General features: G+C 41.1%; 1 protein-coding gene across 3 annotated transcripts in view; it reads right to left on the bottom strand.

The window, feature by feature from the left end:
• Window positions 1–3,808: 3,808 nt before the first annotated feature.
• The window catches only part of NPL (N-acetylneuraminate pyruvate lyase), a 40,096-nt gene continuing 22,606 nt past the window's right edge, over window positions 3,809–21,298 (bottom strand). For all 3 annotated transcript variants that reach the window (XM_061383420.1, XM_061383417.1, XM_061383419.1), the window contains 7 exons: window positions 19,817–19,892; window positions 18,213–18,305; window positions 17,124–17,272; window positions 16,444–16,490; window positions 13,760–13,844; window positions 9,482–9,521; window positions 3,809–5,923 (listed from right to left, as the gene is read on the bottom strand). In XM_061383420.1, coding sequence (XP_061239404.1) covers window positions 5,739–5,923; window positions 9,482–9,521; window positions 13,760–13,844; window positions 16,444–16,490; window positions 17,124–17,272; window positions 18,213–18,305; window positions 19,817–19,892 — 675 coding nt within the window. In that variant the 3' untranslated portion in view covers window positions 3,809–5,738. The remainder of the gene's footprint in view (window positions 5,924–9,481; window positions 9,522–13,759; window positions 13,845–16,443; window positions 16,491–17,123; window positions 17,273–18,212; window positions 18,306–19,816; window positions 19,893–21,298) is intronic.

The raw sequence follows: 21,298 nt of genomic DNA, 5'->3' as shown, positions 1-21,298 counted from the left end.
CTGTGTTTAATCTTCCCTTCCCTTGAACCAGGGGTGAATTAGATGCTAGTTTTTCAGCTCCAGCCTCCTGCCCTGCAGCTTAGGCAGGCGATGGTGAGTCATGCTACTTCTGAGCTGCCCTAGAGAGCCCGTGTCCTGAGCCTGGGGCTCAGTGACAAGGTGATTGGGAATGGAACCTCACATGGTACTCAACTTCTGAGGTTCCAGGGCTTTCCACGCTTGCAAGATGACTCCAGGGGTAATTGAAAGACCCTGGTCCTTTGGGGACTGGTGACATCTGCCAACTGCCCGTTTCCCTCTGAGCTTTAACATTCTCCTCTGAGAAAGAGACTTCTGAAGCAGATCTTCTCTGAACATCACCACCCCTCACATTTGAGGCTTTTGGAGTTCCTCCGAGCACAGCTCTGCTCCCATGTCTCCAATCCCTCCATCTCAGACTCCTATGAAGCTCCCTCTGTAAGCGCACCGAATGCCAGTCATGCCCACGTTCTGTTCTCAGCACTCTATATACACTCTGCCTGGACTATCTTACATGCTTTCCACTACCATCTATGTGTGAATGAATACCCTCTAAACTTCAATCTCCTATCCAAACTTTCTTTTGAACTTCAGATCATAGGTAAATGCTTGGTGAACCTCTCTCCTTAACGTCCCCCAGGCTTTTGAGTCTCGGGTCTCAATCCTGATTCTTTTATCATTGGAGTAGGCAGCCTTCAATATGGCCAACAACGATCCTTTCCTCCTGGCATATGAACCTTGTGTAGTCCCATCCTACACTGTTACTAGGACTGGTCTTTTTGACTAAAGCACACGGAATGGGATAGTAAGCCACTTCTGAGATTGCTTTAAAAGACTGTGGCTTCTGTTTTGAGTTTTGGCTCACTTGTGTGCCATCTCTATCTTTCCGATCACTCTCATATCTTTCTGGAGTAAGAAAGCTGCCATAGTGTCATGAGAAACTGAAGTCTCTGGCCAACAGCCAGCAAGGAACAGAGGCCTGCCCAGCTACGTAAGTGAACCCAGAAGTGAGTTCTTTGGCTCCAGTTCAACCTTGAGAGGAATAAAGCTCTAGCCAACGGCTTGACTGCAATTTTTTCAAAGACTTTGTACCAGAATCATCCAGTTAAGCTGCTCCTAGATTCCTAACCCTCAGAAACTACATGAGTTAATGTTTCCAATGTTAAACTGTTACATTTATGGGTGATTTATTACATGAAATAAATAACAAATACAAGTGCAATTGTCCCTTAGTATCCATAGGGGATTGGTCCCAGGACCCTCCCAGATACCAATCTATGGAGACTCACCAGTCTCTAAATAAATGGCACAGTATTTGCATAAAACCTATAGGATATACTTCTGTATATTTTAATCATCTCTAGATTTCTAATAACTACAATGTATGTGCTATGTAAATAGTTGTAAATACAATGTAAATGTTATGTAGTTATCTGCTGCTGCTGCTGCTAAGTCGCTTTAGTCGTGTCCAACTCTGTGCGACCCCATAGACGGCAGCCCACCAGGCTCCCCTATCCCTGGGATTCTCCAGGCAAGAACACTGGAGTGGGTTGCCATTTCCTTCTCCAATGCATGAAAGTGAAAAGTGAAAGTGAAGTTGCTCAGTCGTGTCCGACTCCCAGACCCCATGGACTTCAGCCCACCAGGCTCCTCCGTCCATGGGATTTTCCAGGCAAGAGTACTGGAGTGGGGTGCCATTGCCTTCTCCAATGTAGTTACCAGTATGTGGCATATTCAAGTTTTGCTTTTTGGAACCTTCTGGAATTTTTTTTCCCAATATTTTTCTTCTGTATTTGGTTGAATCCTTGGATACAGAGATATCCTGCAGATACAGAGTGCCAGTTGTATCTTCCGTATCTAGTTTCTGTTCATTGTTTTTTCTAAATATCTTTTATTCCACTCTCTCCCCTCCATCACTGCTGCCACTTCCTTAGTTTGAGTCTCCACCACTGGTTACCTATTGCAATAGGCCACCTAATGGTTCCCCTATTCCCAGTCTGTCTTTTAATCTACTCATCACACTGCTTCAAGAGTGACATTTTTAAAACAAAAAGTCATGTCACATACCTTCCCAGCCCACAAACACATTCAGTTCAGTTCAGCTGCTCAGTCATGTCCAACTCTTTACGACCTCAAGGACAGTAGCATGCCAGGCCTCCCTGTCCATCACCAACTGCCAGACTTTATTCAAACTCATGTCCATTGAGTCAGTGATGCCATCCAACCATCTAATCCTTTGTCATCCCCTTCTCCTCCTACCTTGAATCTTTCCCAGTATTAGGGTCTTTTCCAATGAATCAGTTCTTCGCATCAGGTGGCCAAAGTATTGGAGTTTCAGCTTCAACATCAGTCCTTCCAATGAATTTTCAGGACTTATTTCTTTTAGGACAGACTGGCTGGATCTCCTTGCACTCCAAGGGACTCTCAAGGGTCTTCTCCAATACCACAGTTCAAAAGCATCAATTCTTTGGTGCTCAGCTTTCTTTATAGTCCAACTCTCACATCCATACATGACCACTGGAAAAACCATAGCCTTGACTAGACGGACCTTTGTTGGCAAAGGAATGTCTCTGCTTTTGCATATGCTATCTAGGTTGGTCATAACTTTCCTTCCAAGGAGTAAGCATCTTTTAATTTCATGGCTGCAGTCACCATCTGCAGTGATTTTGGAGCCCCAAAAAATAAAGTCTGACACTGTTTCCACTGTTTCCCCATCTATTTGCCATGAAGTGATGGGACCAGATGCCATGATCTTAGTTTTCTGAATGGTGAGTTTTAAGCCAACTTTTCATTCTCCCCTTTCACTTTCATCAAGAGGCTCTAATTCTTCTTCGCTTTCTGCCATAAGGGTGGTGTCATCTGCTTATCTGAGGTTATTGATATTACTCCCGGCAATCTTGATTCCAGCTTGTGCTTCATCCAGCCCAGTGTTTCTCATGATGTACTGCACATATAAGGAAGCCCCATAAATACTTCAAATCTTTCAGTGATGGTAACTTTTAAAATCTATGTCTCTTTGACATGGTTGTTCCTCTAAAGTCACTTAGCAAAAGGCATTCTCTTATTGTATTTGCCACTGTTCCAAACAGTGATACATGGGTCATTCAAGAGTCCGTAGATATTTTCCATTCCCCATCTGCTACTGTTAGAAGCACAGTCAAAACTTTGCAACCTAGGAAAAAATCTGAGAGTGGAATTGTGATCTGATCTCTGATGATAATAAATGGAAATTTCTATATCACTTCTTGGGTTTTGTATCTTTTTCAACTTTATTTTGCCAGCTATTGAGTTAGCGGTTTAGCAGCAATGACATGTTTCTCTCTGGTGTATAAAGAACACACACTGGGGGCTTCCCTGGTGGCTCAGTGGTAAAGAATCTGTCTGCCAATGCAGGAGACACAGGTTCAATCCCTGGTCCAGGAAGATTTTGCATGGCCTCGGAGCAACTAAGCCTGTGCTCCACAACTACTGAGCCTGGATGCCTAGAACCTGTGCTCTGCAACAAGAGATAGCATTGAAACGAAAAGCCCATGCAGCACAACAAAGAGTAGCCCCTACTGCAACCAGAGAAAGCATGTGCAAAGCAGCAAAGACCCAGCGCAGCCAAAAATAAGAAATAAAATGAAAATTATTAAAAACAACAACAACATAACAAAGTTTAAACTCAGCCTTGGTCATTTGTTTAACCATCATCTTTCTCTTTGTGTTCACAAGATCTCATTAATCATGTTAAAAGCTCTCCAAGTGCTAATTTCAGATGAGCAAAAAAAGAAAAACAGAGCTCTTTGCTTAATGGATATCCAGCATTTATTTTCACTGAAAAATTAATTTGGCCTTAGTATCATTAAATAGGGATATGACATCCTCAGAAACAAACATTAACAAAAAACCTCACTTTTCTTCTTCTGGAAGTTAACAGCTATACAGAGAAGTTTCAATGAGGTAGAATATAAGCTCACATAAGCAACTGTGGTTCAATTTCTAATTTAGATACCTTATTCCTAAAGAAGACAGAAATATGAGAAAACAGTATGTGTTATTCCTGGGCAAAAAAGGAGTGTTGTTGTTCAGTCACTAAGTCATATCTGACTCTTTGTGACCTCATGGACTGCAGCATGCCAGGCTCCTCTATACTCCACTATATCCTGGAGTTTGCTCAAATTCATGTTCATTGAGTCGGCAAAAGGAGGGAGGAGATATAAATATAACAACTGTTACCTACCCAACCAATTTTTAAAAGGGTTAGCAAAGATAACTGAATCCATTGTTCATTTTGAATTTTCATTTTGAACAAGTTTTCTTGTTAATTTAAAAAATTAAAAAACAGCATAAACTGATACGAATTTCAAACAGTTCTCTTCTGCAGACTCATCAGACAGGAAACAAAATGAAACCCTAGGTAGTTACTAGATTGGATAATCAAGTTTAAAAGCATTAGGGATTAACCATCAATAGACTTTGTTGCTATAAACCACACACCTGGGTTTGTTACAGAGGAGGCTGAGCAGCCAATTATACATTTCAGGAAAAAAAGAAGTAAAGGGTGTGTAGAGAAAGTTAAAGTGAGATCTTTGCTGCTGCTGCTGCTAAGTCGCTTCAGTCGTGTCCAACTCTATGCGACCTCATGATGGCAGCCCATCAGGCTCCGCCGTCCCTGGGATTCTCCAGGCAAGAACACTGGAGTGGGTTGCCATTTCCTTCTCCAATGCATGAAAGTGAAAAGTGAAAGTGAAGTTGCTCAGTCGTGTCCGACTCTTAGCGACCCCATGGACTGCAGCCTACCAGGCTCCTCCATCCATGGGATTTTCCAGGCAAGAGTACTGGAGTGGGGTGCCATTGCCTTGGGTCCTCCCTAAACTTTTTATCACTGAAAAGTGACTGCTTGAAAATGCAACTGGAAAGTGAAAGTAAGTAGCCACTGGGCTCACTGCAGAAGGGACTCTGGTTTTCATTGCCAATAATTCAGTGCACTGTTGGGGGGACACTTTCTCCCCAGTGAGGAAAGGAGGAAGTTGCAGTGCCCAGAGCAGAGAGATCTTTGGTTCTGTGAAACTCTGAGCTTTAAGAAGTTCTCTACGGCAGCAAGTAGACATGAATTCATCTTTTCGGAAGGCCTCCCCTTTGTTATGTGAAAACCACCCAAATAGCCCTTTATTATAGTAACTGAAGCAAGTCTTCACCTAACCCAAAGTTTTTGGGGAAAATTGTGACACTGTAATTAATCTGCAAGAAGATATACTGAGTTAGACTGAGCAACCAAGTGAATTGATATGTTAATAATTGTGCATAGTTGAGTTATGTTGTTAGATGTAATTGTAATTGGCATTACAGTTAGAATATCTGCCTAAATGCAATCACTCAGAGTTGTCCTAGATTACAAATGAATATTTATTAAAATGAAAGTATATTGTAGTAGTTTAAAATTAGAAAACTTTAAAATAGAATTAAGAACCAGGAATTAAGATAATGGGAGCTCCTGAAGGCAAATGGAATTAATCAAGTACAGTTTTCCTCTTGATTTGATCTCATCCACATATGCAAAAATTTCTCTACAAAAATTTTTTAAAAGATCATAGAAGGTATTTAAATACTTGTTGACTGCTGTAAGATTTCATTTGCTAGGAAGGTTGAGTTCAAGCTCATCTAAAAAGTCTTTGAGAAATAAATGCTGTATTCAAGGTGCATTATATTTCAATGTACACACCCTGATTTGATAGACACTAGCTACAAGCTTCCATATTTCCATCCTTTAAATCAGTGCAAGAAAGGAAATCTAGGCTTTTCAGTTTAGCTTCTGCATTATCAGTAAACTCCCTGGAGGCTTTCTGTAGCGGAAGACGGGGTGGGCCCATTGGAATCCCGGAGACAAGGGTCATGATGGCTTTGGTCTGCGACACTCCAAAACCTAGGAAAAATAAACAGGAAACATGGCTGGGACAGTTCACTTTGCCACAAACATTCCAGAGAAGAGATCATATTCTTACAGTGATTCCTAGCACAGGATAAAATGGAACTAAAAGATGGGGTATTTCTGTCAATATGGCAGATTGAGCAGATGCAGGAAGTCCCTGCATGCATGCTCAGGGGCCTCAGTGGACTACAGCCCACCAGGCTCCTCTGTCCATGGGATTGATTCTCTAGGCAAGAATACTGGAGTGGGTTGCCATGCCCTCTCTAGGAGATCTTCCTGACCCAGGGGCTGAACCTGGGTCTCTTGGTGTCTACCCCCACTGGCAGGCAGGTTCTTTACCATTAGCGCCACCTGGGAAGCCCCTTAGGGAATCCGTAGGCCTGTTCTGAACACATACAAATGCTGGAAGCTTTTTTAACAAATTGATAAATTATAAAATAAAACAAAATGAGACTCAAAGTCAACCTCAAAAGCAAGAAGGAGGGATAAGAGGTATCAGGAATAAAGAGGTCAAAGTGGTAGGGAGACACTGAAGCCAATGGTCCATGAGGATAATGTGATTCAGGGATGTACCGCTGTGGATTGAAAGATAGAGGACTTCATCACTAAGACAGAATTTAGTTCCAGCACATCTAAGAAGTCCCTGAGAAACGCACTAATTAAGGGAATAGTTTATGACTCAGTGCTGGTGTTTAGATTAGGGTTGCAATGCAAGATAGAGCCTTCAGTCTGTGAAGTGGAATTAAAACTCCCAGTATCAAGTTGGTAGTCAGTCTTATACAAAAAGCAATAGAAAAAACAAAACCAAACTAAACAAACAAAGAAAAACTCTCCTAAGAAGCAAGGGAGCCTGACTTCTGCCAGGGCTGTGGCTGGAAAAGGAAGTAAAAGAAATCCCACGCCTGTGCCATATATAAATGCTGGATCTATATTATGTGCTTAGTTCAGGAACCATACTAAAAAATACACCTAAAGACTTGGTTAGAACTGATGAAACTGAAGTGTTTGCAGAGGCAGATATAAAATCCCTTGATAAGACACCTCACAACCTGGAGGACAACGAATTCCCCAGGAAACAACTGTCTCTGAAGATGAATTCAGAGTTAAAAGTTATAAAGCACATGAGGAAAAAGAAGCTGCATGGGAACCAGCAAATACACAACTCAGAAATTTCACATCCTGAGAAAAGATGACACAAAATTCTGAAAGAGATTCCACAGAGATAAAATATTTAAGAATAGAAGCCATAGGCTAAGAGAAGGACATATAAAGAAAGGGATCATTTGAAAGAAATAACCAAAAAGAAATCATGAAAATGAAAAATATATAACCAGTGAAATGAAATTGTAGAAAATAGCTGAAGATAATATTAGTGATTTTGAAGGCAGGTCTAAGGAAATAAACCAGAATATGGCATAGGAAGATATTTGTTTTCTTAACTGGCTATTGCTCTTAGATTAAAGGTATGAGCAGTAATTTTCTTTTCCTAAGGTAACTTAGTTACAGTCAGTAACAATTGAGCACTGGGAAAGAAAATACTAGCTTGGCTAAATACATAGAATATACTTTGCTAAATGCAAAGTGACCCTCCTATTCTTATTATCAATGATGGGAGAGGGAGAGCTACCTTCATGATAAGGCTATCATATTTATTAAGTCTCTCTTATATACAATGGAATGAGAGTCCCTTGGACTGAAAGGATATCCAACCAGTCCATCCTAAAGGAAATCAGTCCTGAATATTCATTGGAAGGACTGATGTTGAAGCTGAAACGCCAATACTTTGGCCACCTGATGTGAAGCGCTGACTCATTTGAAAAGACCCTGATTCTGGGAAAGATTGAGGGCAGGAGGAGAAGGGGACGACAGAGGATGAGATGGTTGGATGGCATCACCGACTTGATGGGCATGGGTTTGGGTGGACTCCGGGAGTTGGTGATGGACAGGGAGGCCTGGCATGCTGCGGTTCATGGGGTTGCAAAGAGTCGGACAGGAATGAGTGACTGAACTGAAACTGAAACTGAAAAAAGAACGAAAGCTTGCAGCTTATAACAGATGGACCTAGAGGGTATTGAACTAAATGAAATTGAAATAAGTCAGACAGAAAAAGGCACTATATTAGTGGAATCTTAACTACAAAAAATAAACAAAGACAGAAACAGAGTTATACATGCTGTATGTCAAATTTATCTCAATAAAACTGGAAGAAAAATCCTTCTCTGCAGTATCACTGCTGGTATGCAAAGTGATCTTAGACATACAGGGAAATGTTTAGTTCCTTAAAAACTGGAAAACCTAGTAGTAGTTCAATATCTACTTTTACGCACCTTAGGAATATATACCAACCCATTTTGGTATTTTGTGAAAAGTATTGCTTAAGACAAGGGAATAATAATAGCTAACAATATTGGGTGGGCCAAAAAGTTCCTTCTAGTTATGGAAAACCCAGAACGAACTTTGTGGCCAATCCATTAGTACTGGTGGCACACAAATATGACCAAAATCATCGAAGTGGAAAAGCAAATGGGAAGCATTGTCTTTGAAGGATAAAGAGAGCTGGCTGAAAACCCATGAGAATGAGGGACATAATACATAATAGGTGCTTAGGGCTTGGGAGGACTTGCCAGGAAGAGGCAGAAAGGCTCTGAAAGGAAGGAAGGAGGTCTGCCAAGAAAAAAACCTAAAACTTTTCCTGGACTTGACCCAGGTTCTCAGGAAGGGCCAAGTTCTTGCAGAAGTGGAGTGAATGGTGGCATTTGTCATTTGTTATGGATAAGACTTCGGAGACTGTGGAGAGGTTTCTCTACTCAGATTCAGGGTATTTCCCTCAAACTTTACATTGTCATATTATTCAAACCTCTATCCATTCAAGCTTACTTGTGTTAATAAACTTTTAAATTGCAGATACTCTTGGGAGAGCTGTCAGTCAGTCACATATTCAAGCTGCTTGCTTCCAAATACTTAGGCTGAAATCAGCTATAGTGTGGTAGTAGAATTTTAAGGAGCAGAGGCAAGGGAAGGGAGGGAGTACTGATGGTTTAGAAGAAAAGGGGTAAAAAATGGTGTGTGCACAGAGTAGGAAGGTGAGTAAAGTGCTAAGATGGAGAAGAGAGGTTTGCAGAGGGTGCCAAGACCTTCCAACTGGGTTTACTTCACCGTTTTATAGGATTGGCTCTGAAAGTTAGCATTAGGGATAGAACCTTGTTTACAACTGATTAAAAGGTGGTGTTGTTGAACCCTCGGACAAAGTGATGAAAGTCCCTCATTACTTTCTCTGAAACTCTCCCAGCATCCTGTGTTCAGATGCTCAGTCGTGTTCAACTCTTTGCAGCCCCATGGGATGTAGCCTGCCAGGCTCCTCTGTTCATGGGATTTTTTTCCAGGCAAGAATACTGGAGCGGGGTTGCCATTTCCTACTCCAGGGGATCTTCCCAACCCAGGATCGAACCCAAGTGTCTTGCATCTCCTGCATTGGCAGGTGGATTCTTTATCACTGTGCCACCTGGGAAGCCTCCAAACCCTCCCGAGTAGCAGACAAAGAGGGAAACTTACCTAGTTTGACCACAAAGTTGATAAATCTCTGAATACAAAACTGGAAAGAAACAAACAAATCTACAGTCAGTATTACTGAACCGTGGTAACAATTTAAAGAATTTGGAGGTCCAGTTACAGAAACCTCAAACCAAAGGTCCACACATCTTATTTTTCTGTAGGTCTGACTGAATGGAGAAAAACAGCCAAGTGAGGATGGTTGAGATCCATCTCGGATAACGTAGGATCTTTCTGTATATATAAGCTTTATGAATCGAGCCCATGAAGAAAAGAAGCTCCAATGAAGGAACTGTTCTATACAGAGTTAGGGTGGGGAAGGCAACCTCTACCCATCTAGGCTACCTAGGTAAGCTAACCAGCTAGTGTAGTTGTTTCCAAATTGGGGTGCTCTAACTTCTGGATGACTTTACAAGACACCTTGGGGACACTTGGCCAAGGCTGATTTATGGAAATCAACTTCTAGATACTCAAATCCCGTAAGTGCTATTTCTAAAATTGATCAGAGAGAGGATTTACACATAATGGAGGTATAGATTGTCCTTTTCCATTTTCCCTTTCACAGTCCTTCTCCTACTTTTGAAAAAATAAAGACATACCTCCTATATCACTGCCTTGGGACACCTCTTGGAATCAAATAAAGGAGCAAATCAAATGTTGGTATTGGCATCCACAAAGAGAGCTGACAGAGTGATTCCTCTAATTAATGAATAACAAGTCCTCTTAAAAATCATAGGGTTTTCAATTTTTTCCTTTCAACATTGCTTTTAATGTTGTGATTCACACTGTCAGTTGAAAATCATTAAATGATCAAGCATTCTGTGATCTGTGGCATATGACTCAAAAACTGCTTAAAGAACTGAGTGACACTGCTTCTTCCATTCTTATCTACTAATATATATGATCATGCTTTCACAGCACTTATTTCTATAAAAACAAAAACCAGAAATAGTATTGATGCTGAACTGTAACTCATTCTAGCATTAAAGGATATTCGTCCCCAAATTCATGAAGCAATTCTTAGAAAAAGAGATCCCCATCCATCTCACTATTTTCAATAGAGACGTATTTTCAATAACATTTGCTTTTTGTGTTGTTTTACTCAATTGTATGTGTGTGTGTGCATGCTTAGTCATTCAGTCATGTCTGACTCTGTGATTCCATGGACTATAGGTTGGCAGGTGCCTCTATCCATGGGAATTCTTCCAGGCAAGAATACTAAAGTGGGTTGCCATTTCCTACTAAAGGGGATCTTCCCCACCCAGGGACTGAACCAGTGTCTCTTGCATCTCCTGCATTGCAAGGTGGATTCTTTAGCATTAGAATGTGCTTTAGCATTAGAATGTGGCACCTGGGAAGCCCTTAATCAATTGTATACAAGCAACAAAAAATTCAATGCAGATTAAAATTTGAATACCAAGAATGTATATGCATATGTTCTTTTTTTCCTGACAAACTATGGCACATTACGTTCAAAAGTCTCTACTTTGCTTCTCTTCTAAGCTTTTATTTCCTATTCACTATGACACTATCCAACCTTGTCTTAGCTTGGTGCTCAGTGGAAATAATTTAATCAAACCATTCATTAATAATGTTAGCTACTCATAATAAAATTAAATATATAAAAAAACAAAAAACCCCAAAAGTCTCTACTTTGTTGTTGTTTTTTTCTTACACTTAATATATCATAGAGATCTCTTCACATCTGTGCATATAAAACTTTTAAAGGGCTGTAAATAGATCCATTAAAAAACTCAAACATAGCGGTGGGACCTTTCCCTTTAGGCTGTGCCCAGCTGTCTTCTGGGCTTCCCAGGTGGCTCAGCGGTAAAGAAGCCACCTGCCAACGCAGGAGACATGGGCTCGATCCCTGGGTCAGAAAGATCCTCTGGAGGAGAGAATGGCAACCTACTCCAGTATTCTTGCCTGGAAAACCCTATGGACAGAGAAGTCCATGGGGTCATAAAAGACTGACTAAACAACAAGGTATTTAACCGTCTCCTTGGGTGGATATGTGAGCTGTTTCCATCTTGTGCTATTATAAACAATGTTATAAGGAATAGCTTTGTATATGCATTATTTCACTTTGTAAATATAATGGATGGCATTTAAATCTATGAGAATGAGTAAGTTTAGCCCTAACTTTTTACTTGTTTGTTTCTTCACTTGACTACAAACTCCTTTAGGGCAGAGACCAGCTTTACTGAAATCAAGTATTCAGTTCAGCCCTTGGTATATTAACAAATAAGTAAATGAGACCCACTCACACTGGCTTTCTGTAAGAAAAAATAGAATGTGATGAACGAAACTCCTTCCCAATAATGTTTTAAGTGAGATGATTTATTTGAGTAGGACTAAAAGAAAAAATGGGATGGAGATGGAAGCTGAGTCAACCCATAAAAGAAACCACTAAATGGAAGGGTCCATCTTGCATCCATTTCATGCCATTCTATGATTTTCCCTCCATTCAGCTCAGAACAGGTTGAAATTTTCAAAAATACTTTTTTTTCTGGGAAACTTTGGAAGAAGAAAATTATAAATGAAAAGAGATGGCATGAGTCTGCACAATTCAGACTTCATGCCTTAGTTTAAAACCAACGTCCTGCCAATGCTTAATCTAGGTGACATAGCCTCCTAAGTCCTTACGGTGTTCCCGCTTTCAGCCTCACCTGGTCTGAGGCTGAACAAAGATGAATATTAAATAAGCTGTTTTAAACTTTAAGTAGGAAGTAGATTTAGGCTGGCTCAACGTTCAGGCCTAAAGGCTAAGGATGTATTTTTTTAAATTAACTAATTAATTTGGCTGCGTTGGGTCTGAGTTGCAGCATGCAGGGTCTTGTTTGCATCTTTGGCTCTTTCCCTGTGGCATAGGCTCAGCAGTTGCAGCACGAAGGTTTAGTTGCTCTGTGGCATGTGGGATCTTAGTTCCCCAACCAGGGATCTAACCCACGCCCCCTGTGTTTCAAGGTAGATTCCTAAGGAATGGGCCACCAGGGAAGTCCCAGGAGGGACGTATTTAATCACTCTTGGCAACTGCTTCTTTCTGTTCTCTTCTTGGTTAGAGCTCAGGTCACCCCCTCTAACCCTCAGGATGCTTTGTGGCTTCTGCTCTGTAATTCCTGATTTGCCCTGATGGTGGCCAGTTCAGTTCAGTTCAGTCGTTCAGTCATGTCCGACTCTTTGCAACCCCATGGACTGCAGCACGCCAGGCTTCCCTGTCCATCACCAACTCTCGGAACTTGCTCACACTTATGTTCATCGAGTCGGTGATGCCTTCTAACCATCTCATCTTCTGGCCTTCCCTTCTCCTCCTGCCTTCAATCTTGCCCAGCATCAGGGTCTTTTCCAATGAGTCCATTCTTAGGACAGGATGGTGGCCTGTCCTATTCAAAAGATCCCTTATCTGAGCTTACTGGAACCAACCACCTGCTCTGATCTTGCTTATGCCTTTCATTCCCACTCATTTTTTTTTTTTTTTGGCTACTCCTCTTGGTCACTTTTATGATCCTGAAAGTTCCTAGACCTCTCAGGGCCTCCAGAAGTTACTCTGTTGTGCTGACTCTTTCTTTCCACCTTATTCTGTTTACCTAAAGTATACACACTACCAGCTGCTGTGACTGGTTCTAGCCTTTGGTGAGGCTCTTCCTTTTCTAGACAGCGAGGCTGTCCTCCCTGTAACATTAACAGCAGCCACCATTTCCCCCAGGGGTCTCCCCTAAGACACACCAGTTTCTGATGCTTTTCTCTTCCTGTTTCAAAGTTGGTGTCTTCCTTTGCATCACCTACTTAGCTCTTGTTTCCTGCCTGGTGATAAAGTTCTCAGCAACATTTCCAGGGCAAAGGAGACTGACCTGCTCTGATTTTGGATAAAGTCTCCTGTTTTTGGGTCACCAGCTTCATAGCTTCTTTATATACTCTGGTGACTCAAGTGTCAAGTTCTCAAGGGGATGGCATGTGGTCACTTACCCAGAAACCCATCACTATTATTTCACAGTCATAAAAACACTTTGAATGTAGATTAAAAATAAGATCATTTCTAGGAGGAATAGAAAGGAGTCATTCCCGTATGGGGCCTGTCCTGATTAGACATGTAGGGAGTGTGGACAATGGGGCAGATTTGGTTTTAAACAAACAAAAAAAAAGACAGGAAATACAGAAAGAAGCAGCTGGGCAATTTTCAAGAGGGCAGGCATGGTAGGAATGCTGATGAGAGAGAATAAGAATTCTCAAGTGGGAAAGAAAAAAGGCTGTGATTTCTAAGGAGGGAAAAAGAAAGCTAACCTGATGGTTCAGAGCTGAAGAGAAGTCCTTTCGTTCAAAAGCCTCCAACATCTGCTTTGTCTTTTTTCCCAGGTAGTTATAGGTACTAGAAAGAGAAAACAGCACATACTGTAAGGTCAGTAACTCAGCGGGAAGACCCAGCTCTGCAAACCCCTCTGAAGCTTAAAAAGGAAAAATATACCAAGGCTTCCAGAAGCCTATTTTTGGGCCCTAATCTATTAAAGCATCAGGTGTCTTTAGTTCTGAATTTTCCAGCAATACTAAGCAGTGCAGAGGAGGCAGAGAACACTAAAGGGAATGAAGAAAAGGGAGGAAAAATACAAAAAGGGTAGAGGTGGAAAAAAGTGAAAGAGGTATATTTGGCAAAGAGTGACTGAGGGCAACACCTGACCCAGGGCACACACAGAGGTGCAATGCTAGATAAGAACTGTGGATTAAAAAAAAAAAAAAAAAAGAACTGTGGATAAAATGCAATGTCTAAAGTACATCCTAGAAACCTTAAGCTGAGGAACAGGGTGAATGGAGCACCACAGTAAAAGGGGAAAATCCTAGCAGATTACCTCAGTTCTTTGTCAGGTTACATGCTACCTAGAGACTAGTTTCTAATAATAATATGAATACTGATTATAATAATAATATGAGAGACCTCTCATTGACTATTATATTTCACTGCCTGACATAAACCATGTCTGATCCTCCCAAAACCCTGCGAGGGAGATGTGGTCTCCATTTCGCCGTGAAGATGCTATGCCTCAAAGAAAGGCTACAGAGTTGTCAAGAAGGTTTTCCATCCCTTTGTACCGCCTTCTATCACACTTCAACAAAAACAGAGATGAGAGTTATTTGATCTGATAAGATGTTCTTGCCATCTTAAAAAAGAAACTCTAACTCTACCAATAGTACCTTAGACTAATCACTGGATTCTTAGAGAAACCAGCAAGGCAGGCGTTTCTTGAAATTCAGAACAAGGATGTTTTCCCAGCTTCTCATACAGTAACTCAGGATCAGAGAAGGGTTTTATCTTTTTGTACTGGGAACAGCATATTGTTGGTACTTCAAACATGTAGTCCCTGGAGTCCATACAAGGGATTCCAAGACTGTGAAGTTCATATTTTCTCCCAGTAATAAAATAGGGAAGAATAAAATATAATTGCTGAGGTAAGTTACTTGCAGATGTGAAACACCGGAGTTCACAATATGTTACATGAAGGTCTGAGGGGTCTTGGAATGTTGATCATGATTAAGAAGAAATAAACTGTAACCAAATGTACTTTGCCTTCAGATTATGTTGACAGAATAAAAATGCCTAGTATGAAGGTCAGAAAAAAAAAAAAAAGTCTAAAAAGAACTTCCATGGTCAGCAGATCCAGGCATTCAGGCTTCCTCAGTATAAATGGCCTGTGTGACAATGGTTGTTTCAGGCATCCTGGCTCAATGAATGAGCCATTAAGATTATCCAACTCAACTACTCTTCATCAAAGGCATGCTCACCAAGATATACTATGAGTTTTCACTTTGCTTCCCCTGTACTTTTCCCACAGGGGGAAAAATACACTTACAGTTAATAGAAATAGTTCAATCTGCTTGCAGGCACATTTCTAATGAATTAGGTTAACATGTGCAGTGGACATGCTCAATCGAATGTCCCAGGGCCTTTTGCTGAGTAGACATCGGGCCACATGATTCTGCCCTCCCAGTTGCAACTGATTGGGCTTTAGGTGGACATCTGACTTGGCAGTGCTATCTAATGACAGCCTGAGATGCCCCAATCAGGCACCATGACTGGCCACACACATGCTGAAGCAGAGAAAGCCCATCTGGAGAGAAGGGAGATAGAGACACGTCCAAAGACCACAGATGGAGAACAGTCTGCAGTTGAGAGCTTTGCAGTTTTGGGTTCTCATCTTCTCTGAGACCTCACTGCACTCCCTCCCCTTGGGGTGTATGAAATTTCTCAGTATTTTACAATAACTTACCTTCTTTCACATATGCTAGTTTGAAGAGTTTTCTGTTATTTGTAACCAAGTAATTTCTGACAAAGAAGTTCTATGCACACTTGCAGCTTGTGTGCCTCACCTCTAACTGCAACAGCTGCTTCGTAAAACAACGACTGAGTCACTAACAAAGTGTTACGTGAAGGTTAGTCCTTCAGTCATGTCCGCCTCTTTACGACCCCATGGACTGTAGCCCACCAGGTCCTCTTTCCAAGGAATTCTCCAGGCAAGAATACTGGAGTGGGTTGCCATTCCCTTCTCCAGGGGATCTTCCCAACGCAGGAATCAAACCCAGGTCTCCTGCATTAGAGGAGGAGGAGGTAAGAACTTGCTGTTCCCAGTACAACAAGATAAAACTTCTCTGATCTGAGTTACTGTATGAGAAACTGGGAAAACATTCTTGTTCTGAATTTCAAGAACCTCCTGCCTTGCTGGTTACTCTAAGAATCCAGTGATTAGTCTAAGATACTGTTGGTAGAGTTAGAGCTTCTTTACCATCTGAGCTACCAGGGAAGCCCACCAAAGTGCTAAGCCCTACTTAATTCATTTTCACTGAGAATGTGGCAAAGAAGGGCAACTTCTCTTAGAAAAGGTTTACATGCAAGAAATACAACTACTCAGGTGACAAATGGCCCTGGGTGGGGGGCGGATTTTACAGTTATGATCACTGGGGAAACGAGTCCTGCTTACCTGCCCACCGCTCCAGTTGCTCCCATCACCAGAGCACTTAACAGTTGCTGATCAGAAACAAAGATTTTCTTCCATTATGTTTTGACAGATAAAAATATATACTTTGTAAAATATAAACATCATTGAACATACTCTACATAATTACATTCAACTTCTGCTTAATGACAGCTTTTTTTTTTTTTACTATATATTCTTATAACTTTTATCAATAAATGTGTGCAGTGTTTGCAAGGAATAGTCACATAAAGCAGTTTTCTGCCCATTACCCTAGTTCCCCATGCTAGAGAGTGACATCCAAATTGCTGTTAGCCAATAATACAAATACTGTTCAGTAACCTATTGAGTTATCTCATTATAATGGACAGAATTCTAAGATGGCCTACATGATCTCCGTTTGTTACTGTTACCCCCTAAATATGTCCCTTTCCTTGAGAGTGGGTGGGACCAATAACTTGCTTCTAACAGATTATGGCAAAAACCTCATCATGAGGCTATGATAGACTTTTTTCAGTTTTATTAAGGTATAAATAGCAAATAAACATTTAAAATAAAAAAAAAAACAGAAACAAAGAACATAATTACTATGATGAAAAAGAAAAAGAGTTGCTACTGTATAAGCAGCTACATCAATTGTTTGGGAGGGAAACTAACCAGCTGGGACATGCCAGGAGGTGACTTACCTCATCCACCCCAAAAAGGAAAGCAAACTGTCGCTGGCGATTCTGATCCACACACTGCCCGAAGTCTAAGAGATCTGTGTCACTGAATTTCAGCCCTTGGAAGCTGGGGATCTTATCCTGAATCCCATCCAACAGTTCCTCAGCACGAACTGTTCAAAGCAATAAACATCTTGTTCACCTGCACACCCCCGGGAAGTATCAGAGGACACCCCATCTAGCCCCATACATCTGCACGGAGCTGCCAGGAGCTGCTCTCAGCTGCAACTGGCTGCAGATTGAACATAATCACTTGCCCTTGCCTCCTCGTTCGTCTGTACTTGTCAAATTATAGATCTAAATCTTCTGTTCCTTGAACAATAGATGGATATTTATAAAGCGCAACTTCAGTGTTTTCTTTTAAGGAAGTTAAAAGGAGCAGAATTTTAAAAATAGCCTCCTAAGAAATTTCATCTATCTGTAACAGTCTTCACGCTGGAGAAGTACGATAATGATGACAGAAAAGCTAGAAGAAAAGTGAGAAGAGATCAGAGTACCTTCCTGTGTGCCAGGCACCGAGTATGTGGTGGGGTACAAAGCTGACTGTCCTAGTGGGGTTTGCTGGCTGTATCTTCCCATGTAAGAAGGAGGGGTGTGTGACATAGACACAAGGCGTCTGCTAGAAGTGCCTAGGGGCCAACGTGTCTTTCATACTTAAAATATTCCATTTAAGGTAGTGCAGATGACTGATAAGGACGGACATTTTATTTTCCCCCAGCCGTGCTGGGTATTGCGGCTCCCAGACTCTAGTTGCGGTGCATGGGCTTAGCTGCCTAGTGGCATGTTGGATCTTAATTCCCTAAAAGGGACAGAACCCACGTCCCCTGCTTTAGAAGGCAGATTCTCAACCACTGGACCACCAGGGCAGTCCCAGACTGCCTTAGTTTTGATGAGTGACTTATTTTGGAGCAGTTGGAACTATCTCAGTCAACAGTCTTGTGCTTTTGTGACATGGGGTGGGGTGGGATGGGATGGAGTGTGGGAGTTTCTTAGTGAAATAGGGTACAACGTGAGGGCTAAAGGGAGGGAAACGTGGAAAGAGGCAGTACTTACTCTTCACCCCGGTCAAGGCAGGGATGTGATAGTAGTAAAACGGCAATGCAGGGGCAGCAGCAGCCACTTCTTTTAGGAAATTAATTAGGACATCTGAAAGAACAGCAGGAAAAGTCATGGTGTGAACAGGTGTAAAACTGCCTTTCCCCAGGGAAAAATGAGCCACCGAGTGACATGCAACCATCTATTTCGGAGGCTGAAAATTCTTGACCATGCTTACTATCTCTGAGATTGCTACTGCAATTCACTTCATGCAAAGTTTTGTTTTCCTCTCTCCAGAAGGGCCAAAATAAGAGGTTCACTTTCCTACTATACTAAAATACTAACAAAAAACTGGTGCAAATCTTCCCACATACTAAGAGAAGTCATGAAATACTCTTACAAAAACCAGGAGCCCATCAAACAGGATCCTCTTCCTCTTACCCAGCAGGCTAAGTGTGATCAGTGAATAGTAAAGACTTTGCATTAGCATCAGAATAAAGTTGTAATTGAGAAAATCCTACAACAAAAAGATAAAACAACATCTGCTCAAAATGGGAAGACATGAAAGTAATGGCACATTTCAACCAGAGTTTGGTACTTTTCCCCTTTGGAGAGAAATTTATATTTTTCAGAAGAGAGTTCAGTTTGGTTTACTGAAGAACTGGGGTTTCCTACATCCTCCAATTTGAGCTTCAACAACAATTTCACTGCTGTTTATATAGATATTTATGATAAACAAATCCAGCAAGACTGCTTACACTTGGATGCCACTGAATAGTGGGAAAAGGAATCCAACGTACTTCATCTGAATGCTGTGATAAATGTTTTTTATCTATGATAAATATTTCTGACAAAATTATGCATTATTTTTTTTGTCTTTTATGTAAAGTATTTATGCAAGAAAAATGAAAAACCATGTTAAAAAACTTTTAAAATATTCATTCTAAATTTCTGAATTGTAATATTTAAATTATTTATCTATATTAACAACTATTTTCTCTCTACCAATAAATATTTATTTAACTGCATGCAAATAACATCTTGTGTTTTTAATCCTTTTACATTTGTATTGTATTTTTGCTAATCAAAAGAATTAAAAGGACTCAGTACACTTGGAAACCACAAATAGTTTCCATAGAGAAAACAAGAACTTGATATTTTGAAAGCAATGGATATTTCTGTGAAATCTTTTTTCCAGTTCATCTGACTCACTTGAATAGTACATGTAGTCTCAAAATGCCCATCACTTATATTCCTCTTTTTTTTTTTTGGAGAAAAATGGTCTCACGCTTTGCCATGTAACTCTGACTCTACACAACGGATTGGACAAGAAGTGGACACCTGACCCAAACACAGGCACCTGTAGGTTGACCCCAGGCTTGGTGAATGACCTAATCAGATTACTTGGCAAAAGAGCCAAAGTCCTTTGATGGAGTCTTTTCTCCTGTGGATCCAGGAAGTCTGAAAATTCCAGAGAACTATGCCATGGCAGTCTCATGCCGTGAGACTCTTCACGGCAGTTCATAGGACTTTACTCTCATGAGTTAAATACAAGCATTTGGAACGACGGCATAAAGAAATGGAACATGTGTGGCATTGTGTGTTTAGACCTATCTACCTACCTTTGTTCCATGGCTTGAGAAAGAAAGGTGCGATGACAGCGATGCCGTCGGCTCCTATTTCTGCTGCATGTTGGGCCTTTAAAAGAAGAAAGACCATTGGTCACAGTTCCAGTGTGGGTGAGTGTGGGGGTTTCTCCACACCAACAAGCAATTCTCAAACACCAGCTGGGTTTCCTACAATTCAAGTCAACTCTGACACTGTCTATCTGGAGATGGAGTCAGCTTCTACGAGTTAAGGGCTCAGTCCCATAATACCAGCCTCCTGTGCTTAGTTGCTCATTCAGGACCAACCCTTTGTGACCCCATGAACTGTAGCCCGCCAGCCACCTCTGTCCACGGGGATTCTCCAGGCAAGAATACCACCCTCACATCAAATGCCATGTTATCCTGTGCTCCTGACCTACGGGCTGTAGACTGGAGGTGTCAATGCCCCCTCCAAAGATCAAATAATTTGCTAAGGTGGCTCACAGAACTCAGAGAAACGACTGAGGAGACCACTGTCTACTTTATATATATATAAAGTAGGATATGACTCAGGAACAGCCAGATCAAAGAGTTGCACAGGGCAAGGGGCGGGTAGGGCACAAAACTTCCACATTGTCTCCCAGTGGACATCTCCCACATCCTCCCCAAATCTCTACATGTTCACCAAACTAGAAATCCATCCTTTGGTGTATTTAATGAGGTTTTACTACATACGCATTATTGGTTATATCATTGGCCATTGGTGACTGGTTCAAATTCCAGCCCCTTTCCCTCCCTGCAGGGACAGAGCTGAGAATGAAAATTCCAACCCCTTAATTCACTGGCTTGGTGTTCCTGGCAACCAGCTCCCAACCTTAAGTGCTTTCCAAAAATCACCTCATTAACATAACAAGAGACACTTTTATTGTTCTCATCTCTGGGAATTCTAAGGGTTTTAGGGGCTCTGTGCCAGAAATGGGACAAAAACCAAATACATAAGATCTTATGGAAAAAACCAAATGCTTTTTTGGCCAATTCAATCTATTTCTTGTTATAAATCACAATATCACAACTCTCCTGAGTAAGAGATTTATTATATTCACCTCTAACTTAGATACTAGAGGTTAACAACAGACTTTTCAAATTTGCCAGCTGATGTACCACTAGAGTGGGAAATTAGCCATATTTAATAATGTCATTACCAGGAAAATCCCAGGTTGCAAAGTAGAGACCTTTGGAGGAGGTGAGCTGTGTTATTTAACTTGAACCTTCCAAGGCTTTGTCACTACAAAAAAAAAAACTTGCTATGGAGACATGAGCAGTTTGTTTTGATAAACTATAACTGTTCATGATAGAGAAACTAGCAAATGTCATTGCTCTTCCAGTGTTCAGCCCGTTGGATAACACCGACTTTCCTCTCCAAAGATACAATAGTCACATTTCAAAATTTATATTACAGATTGGAAATGTTAGGGACAGGGTAAAAGGGACAAAGCAGGTGACTAAATAGTTAATGCC

The sequence above is a fragment of the Bos javanicus genome, chromosome 16 (genome assembly GCF_032452875.1).
Source record: "Bos javanicus breed banteng chromosome 16, ARS-OSU_banteng_1.0, whole genome shotgun sequence".
NCBI lineage: Eukaryota > Metazoa > Chordata > Mammalia > Artiodactyla > Bovidae > Bos > Bos javanicus.
The sequence above is the reverse complement of the archived record's forward strand: the minus strand, read 5'-3'. Positions and strand labels throughout refer to the sequence as shown.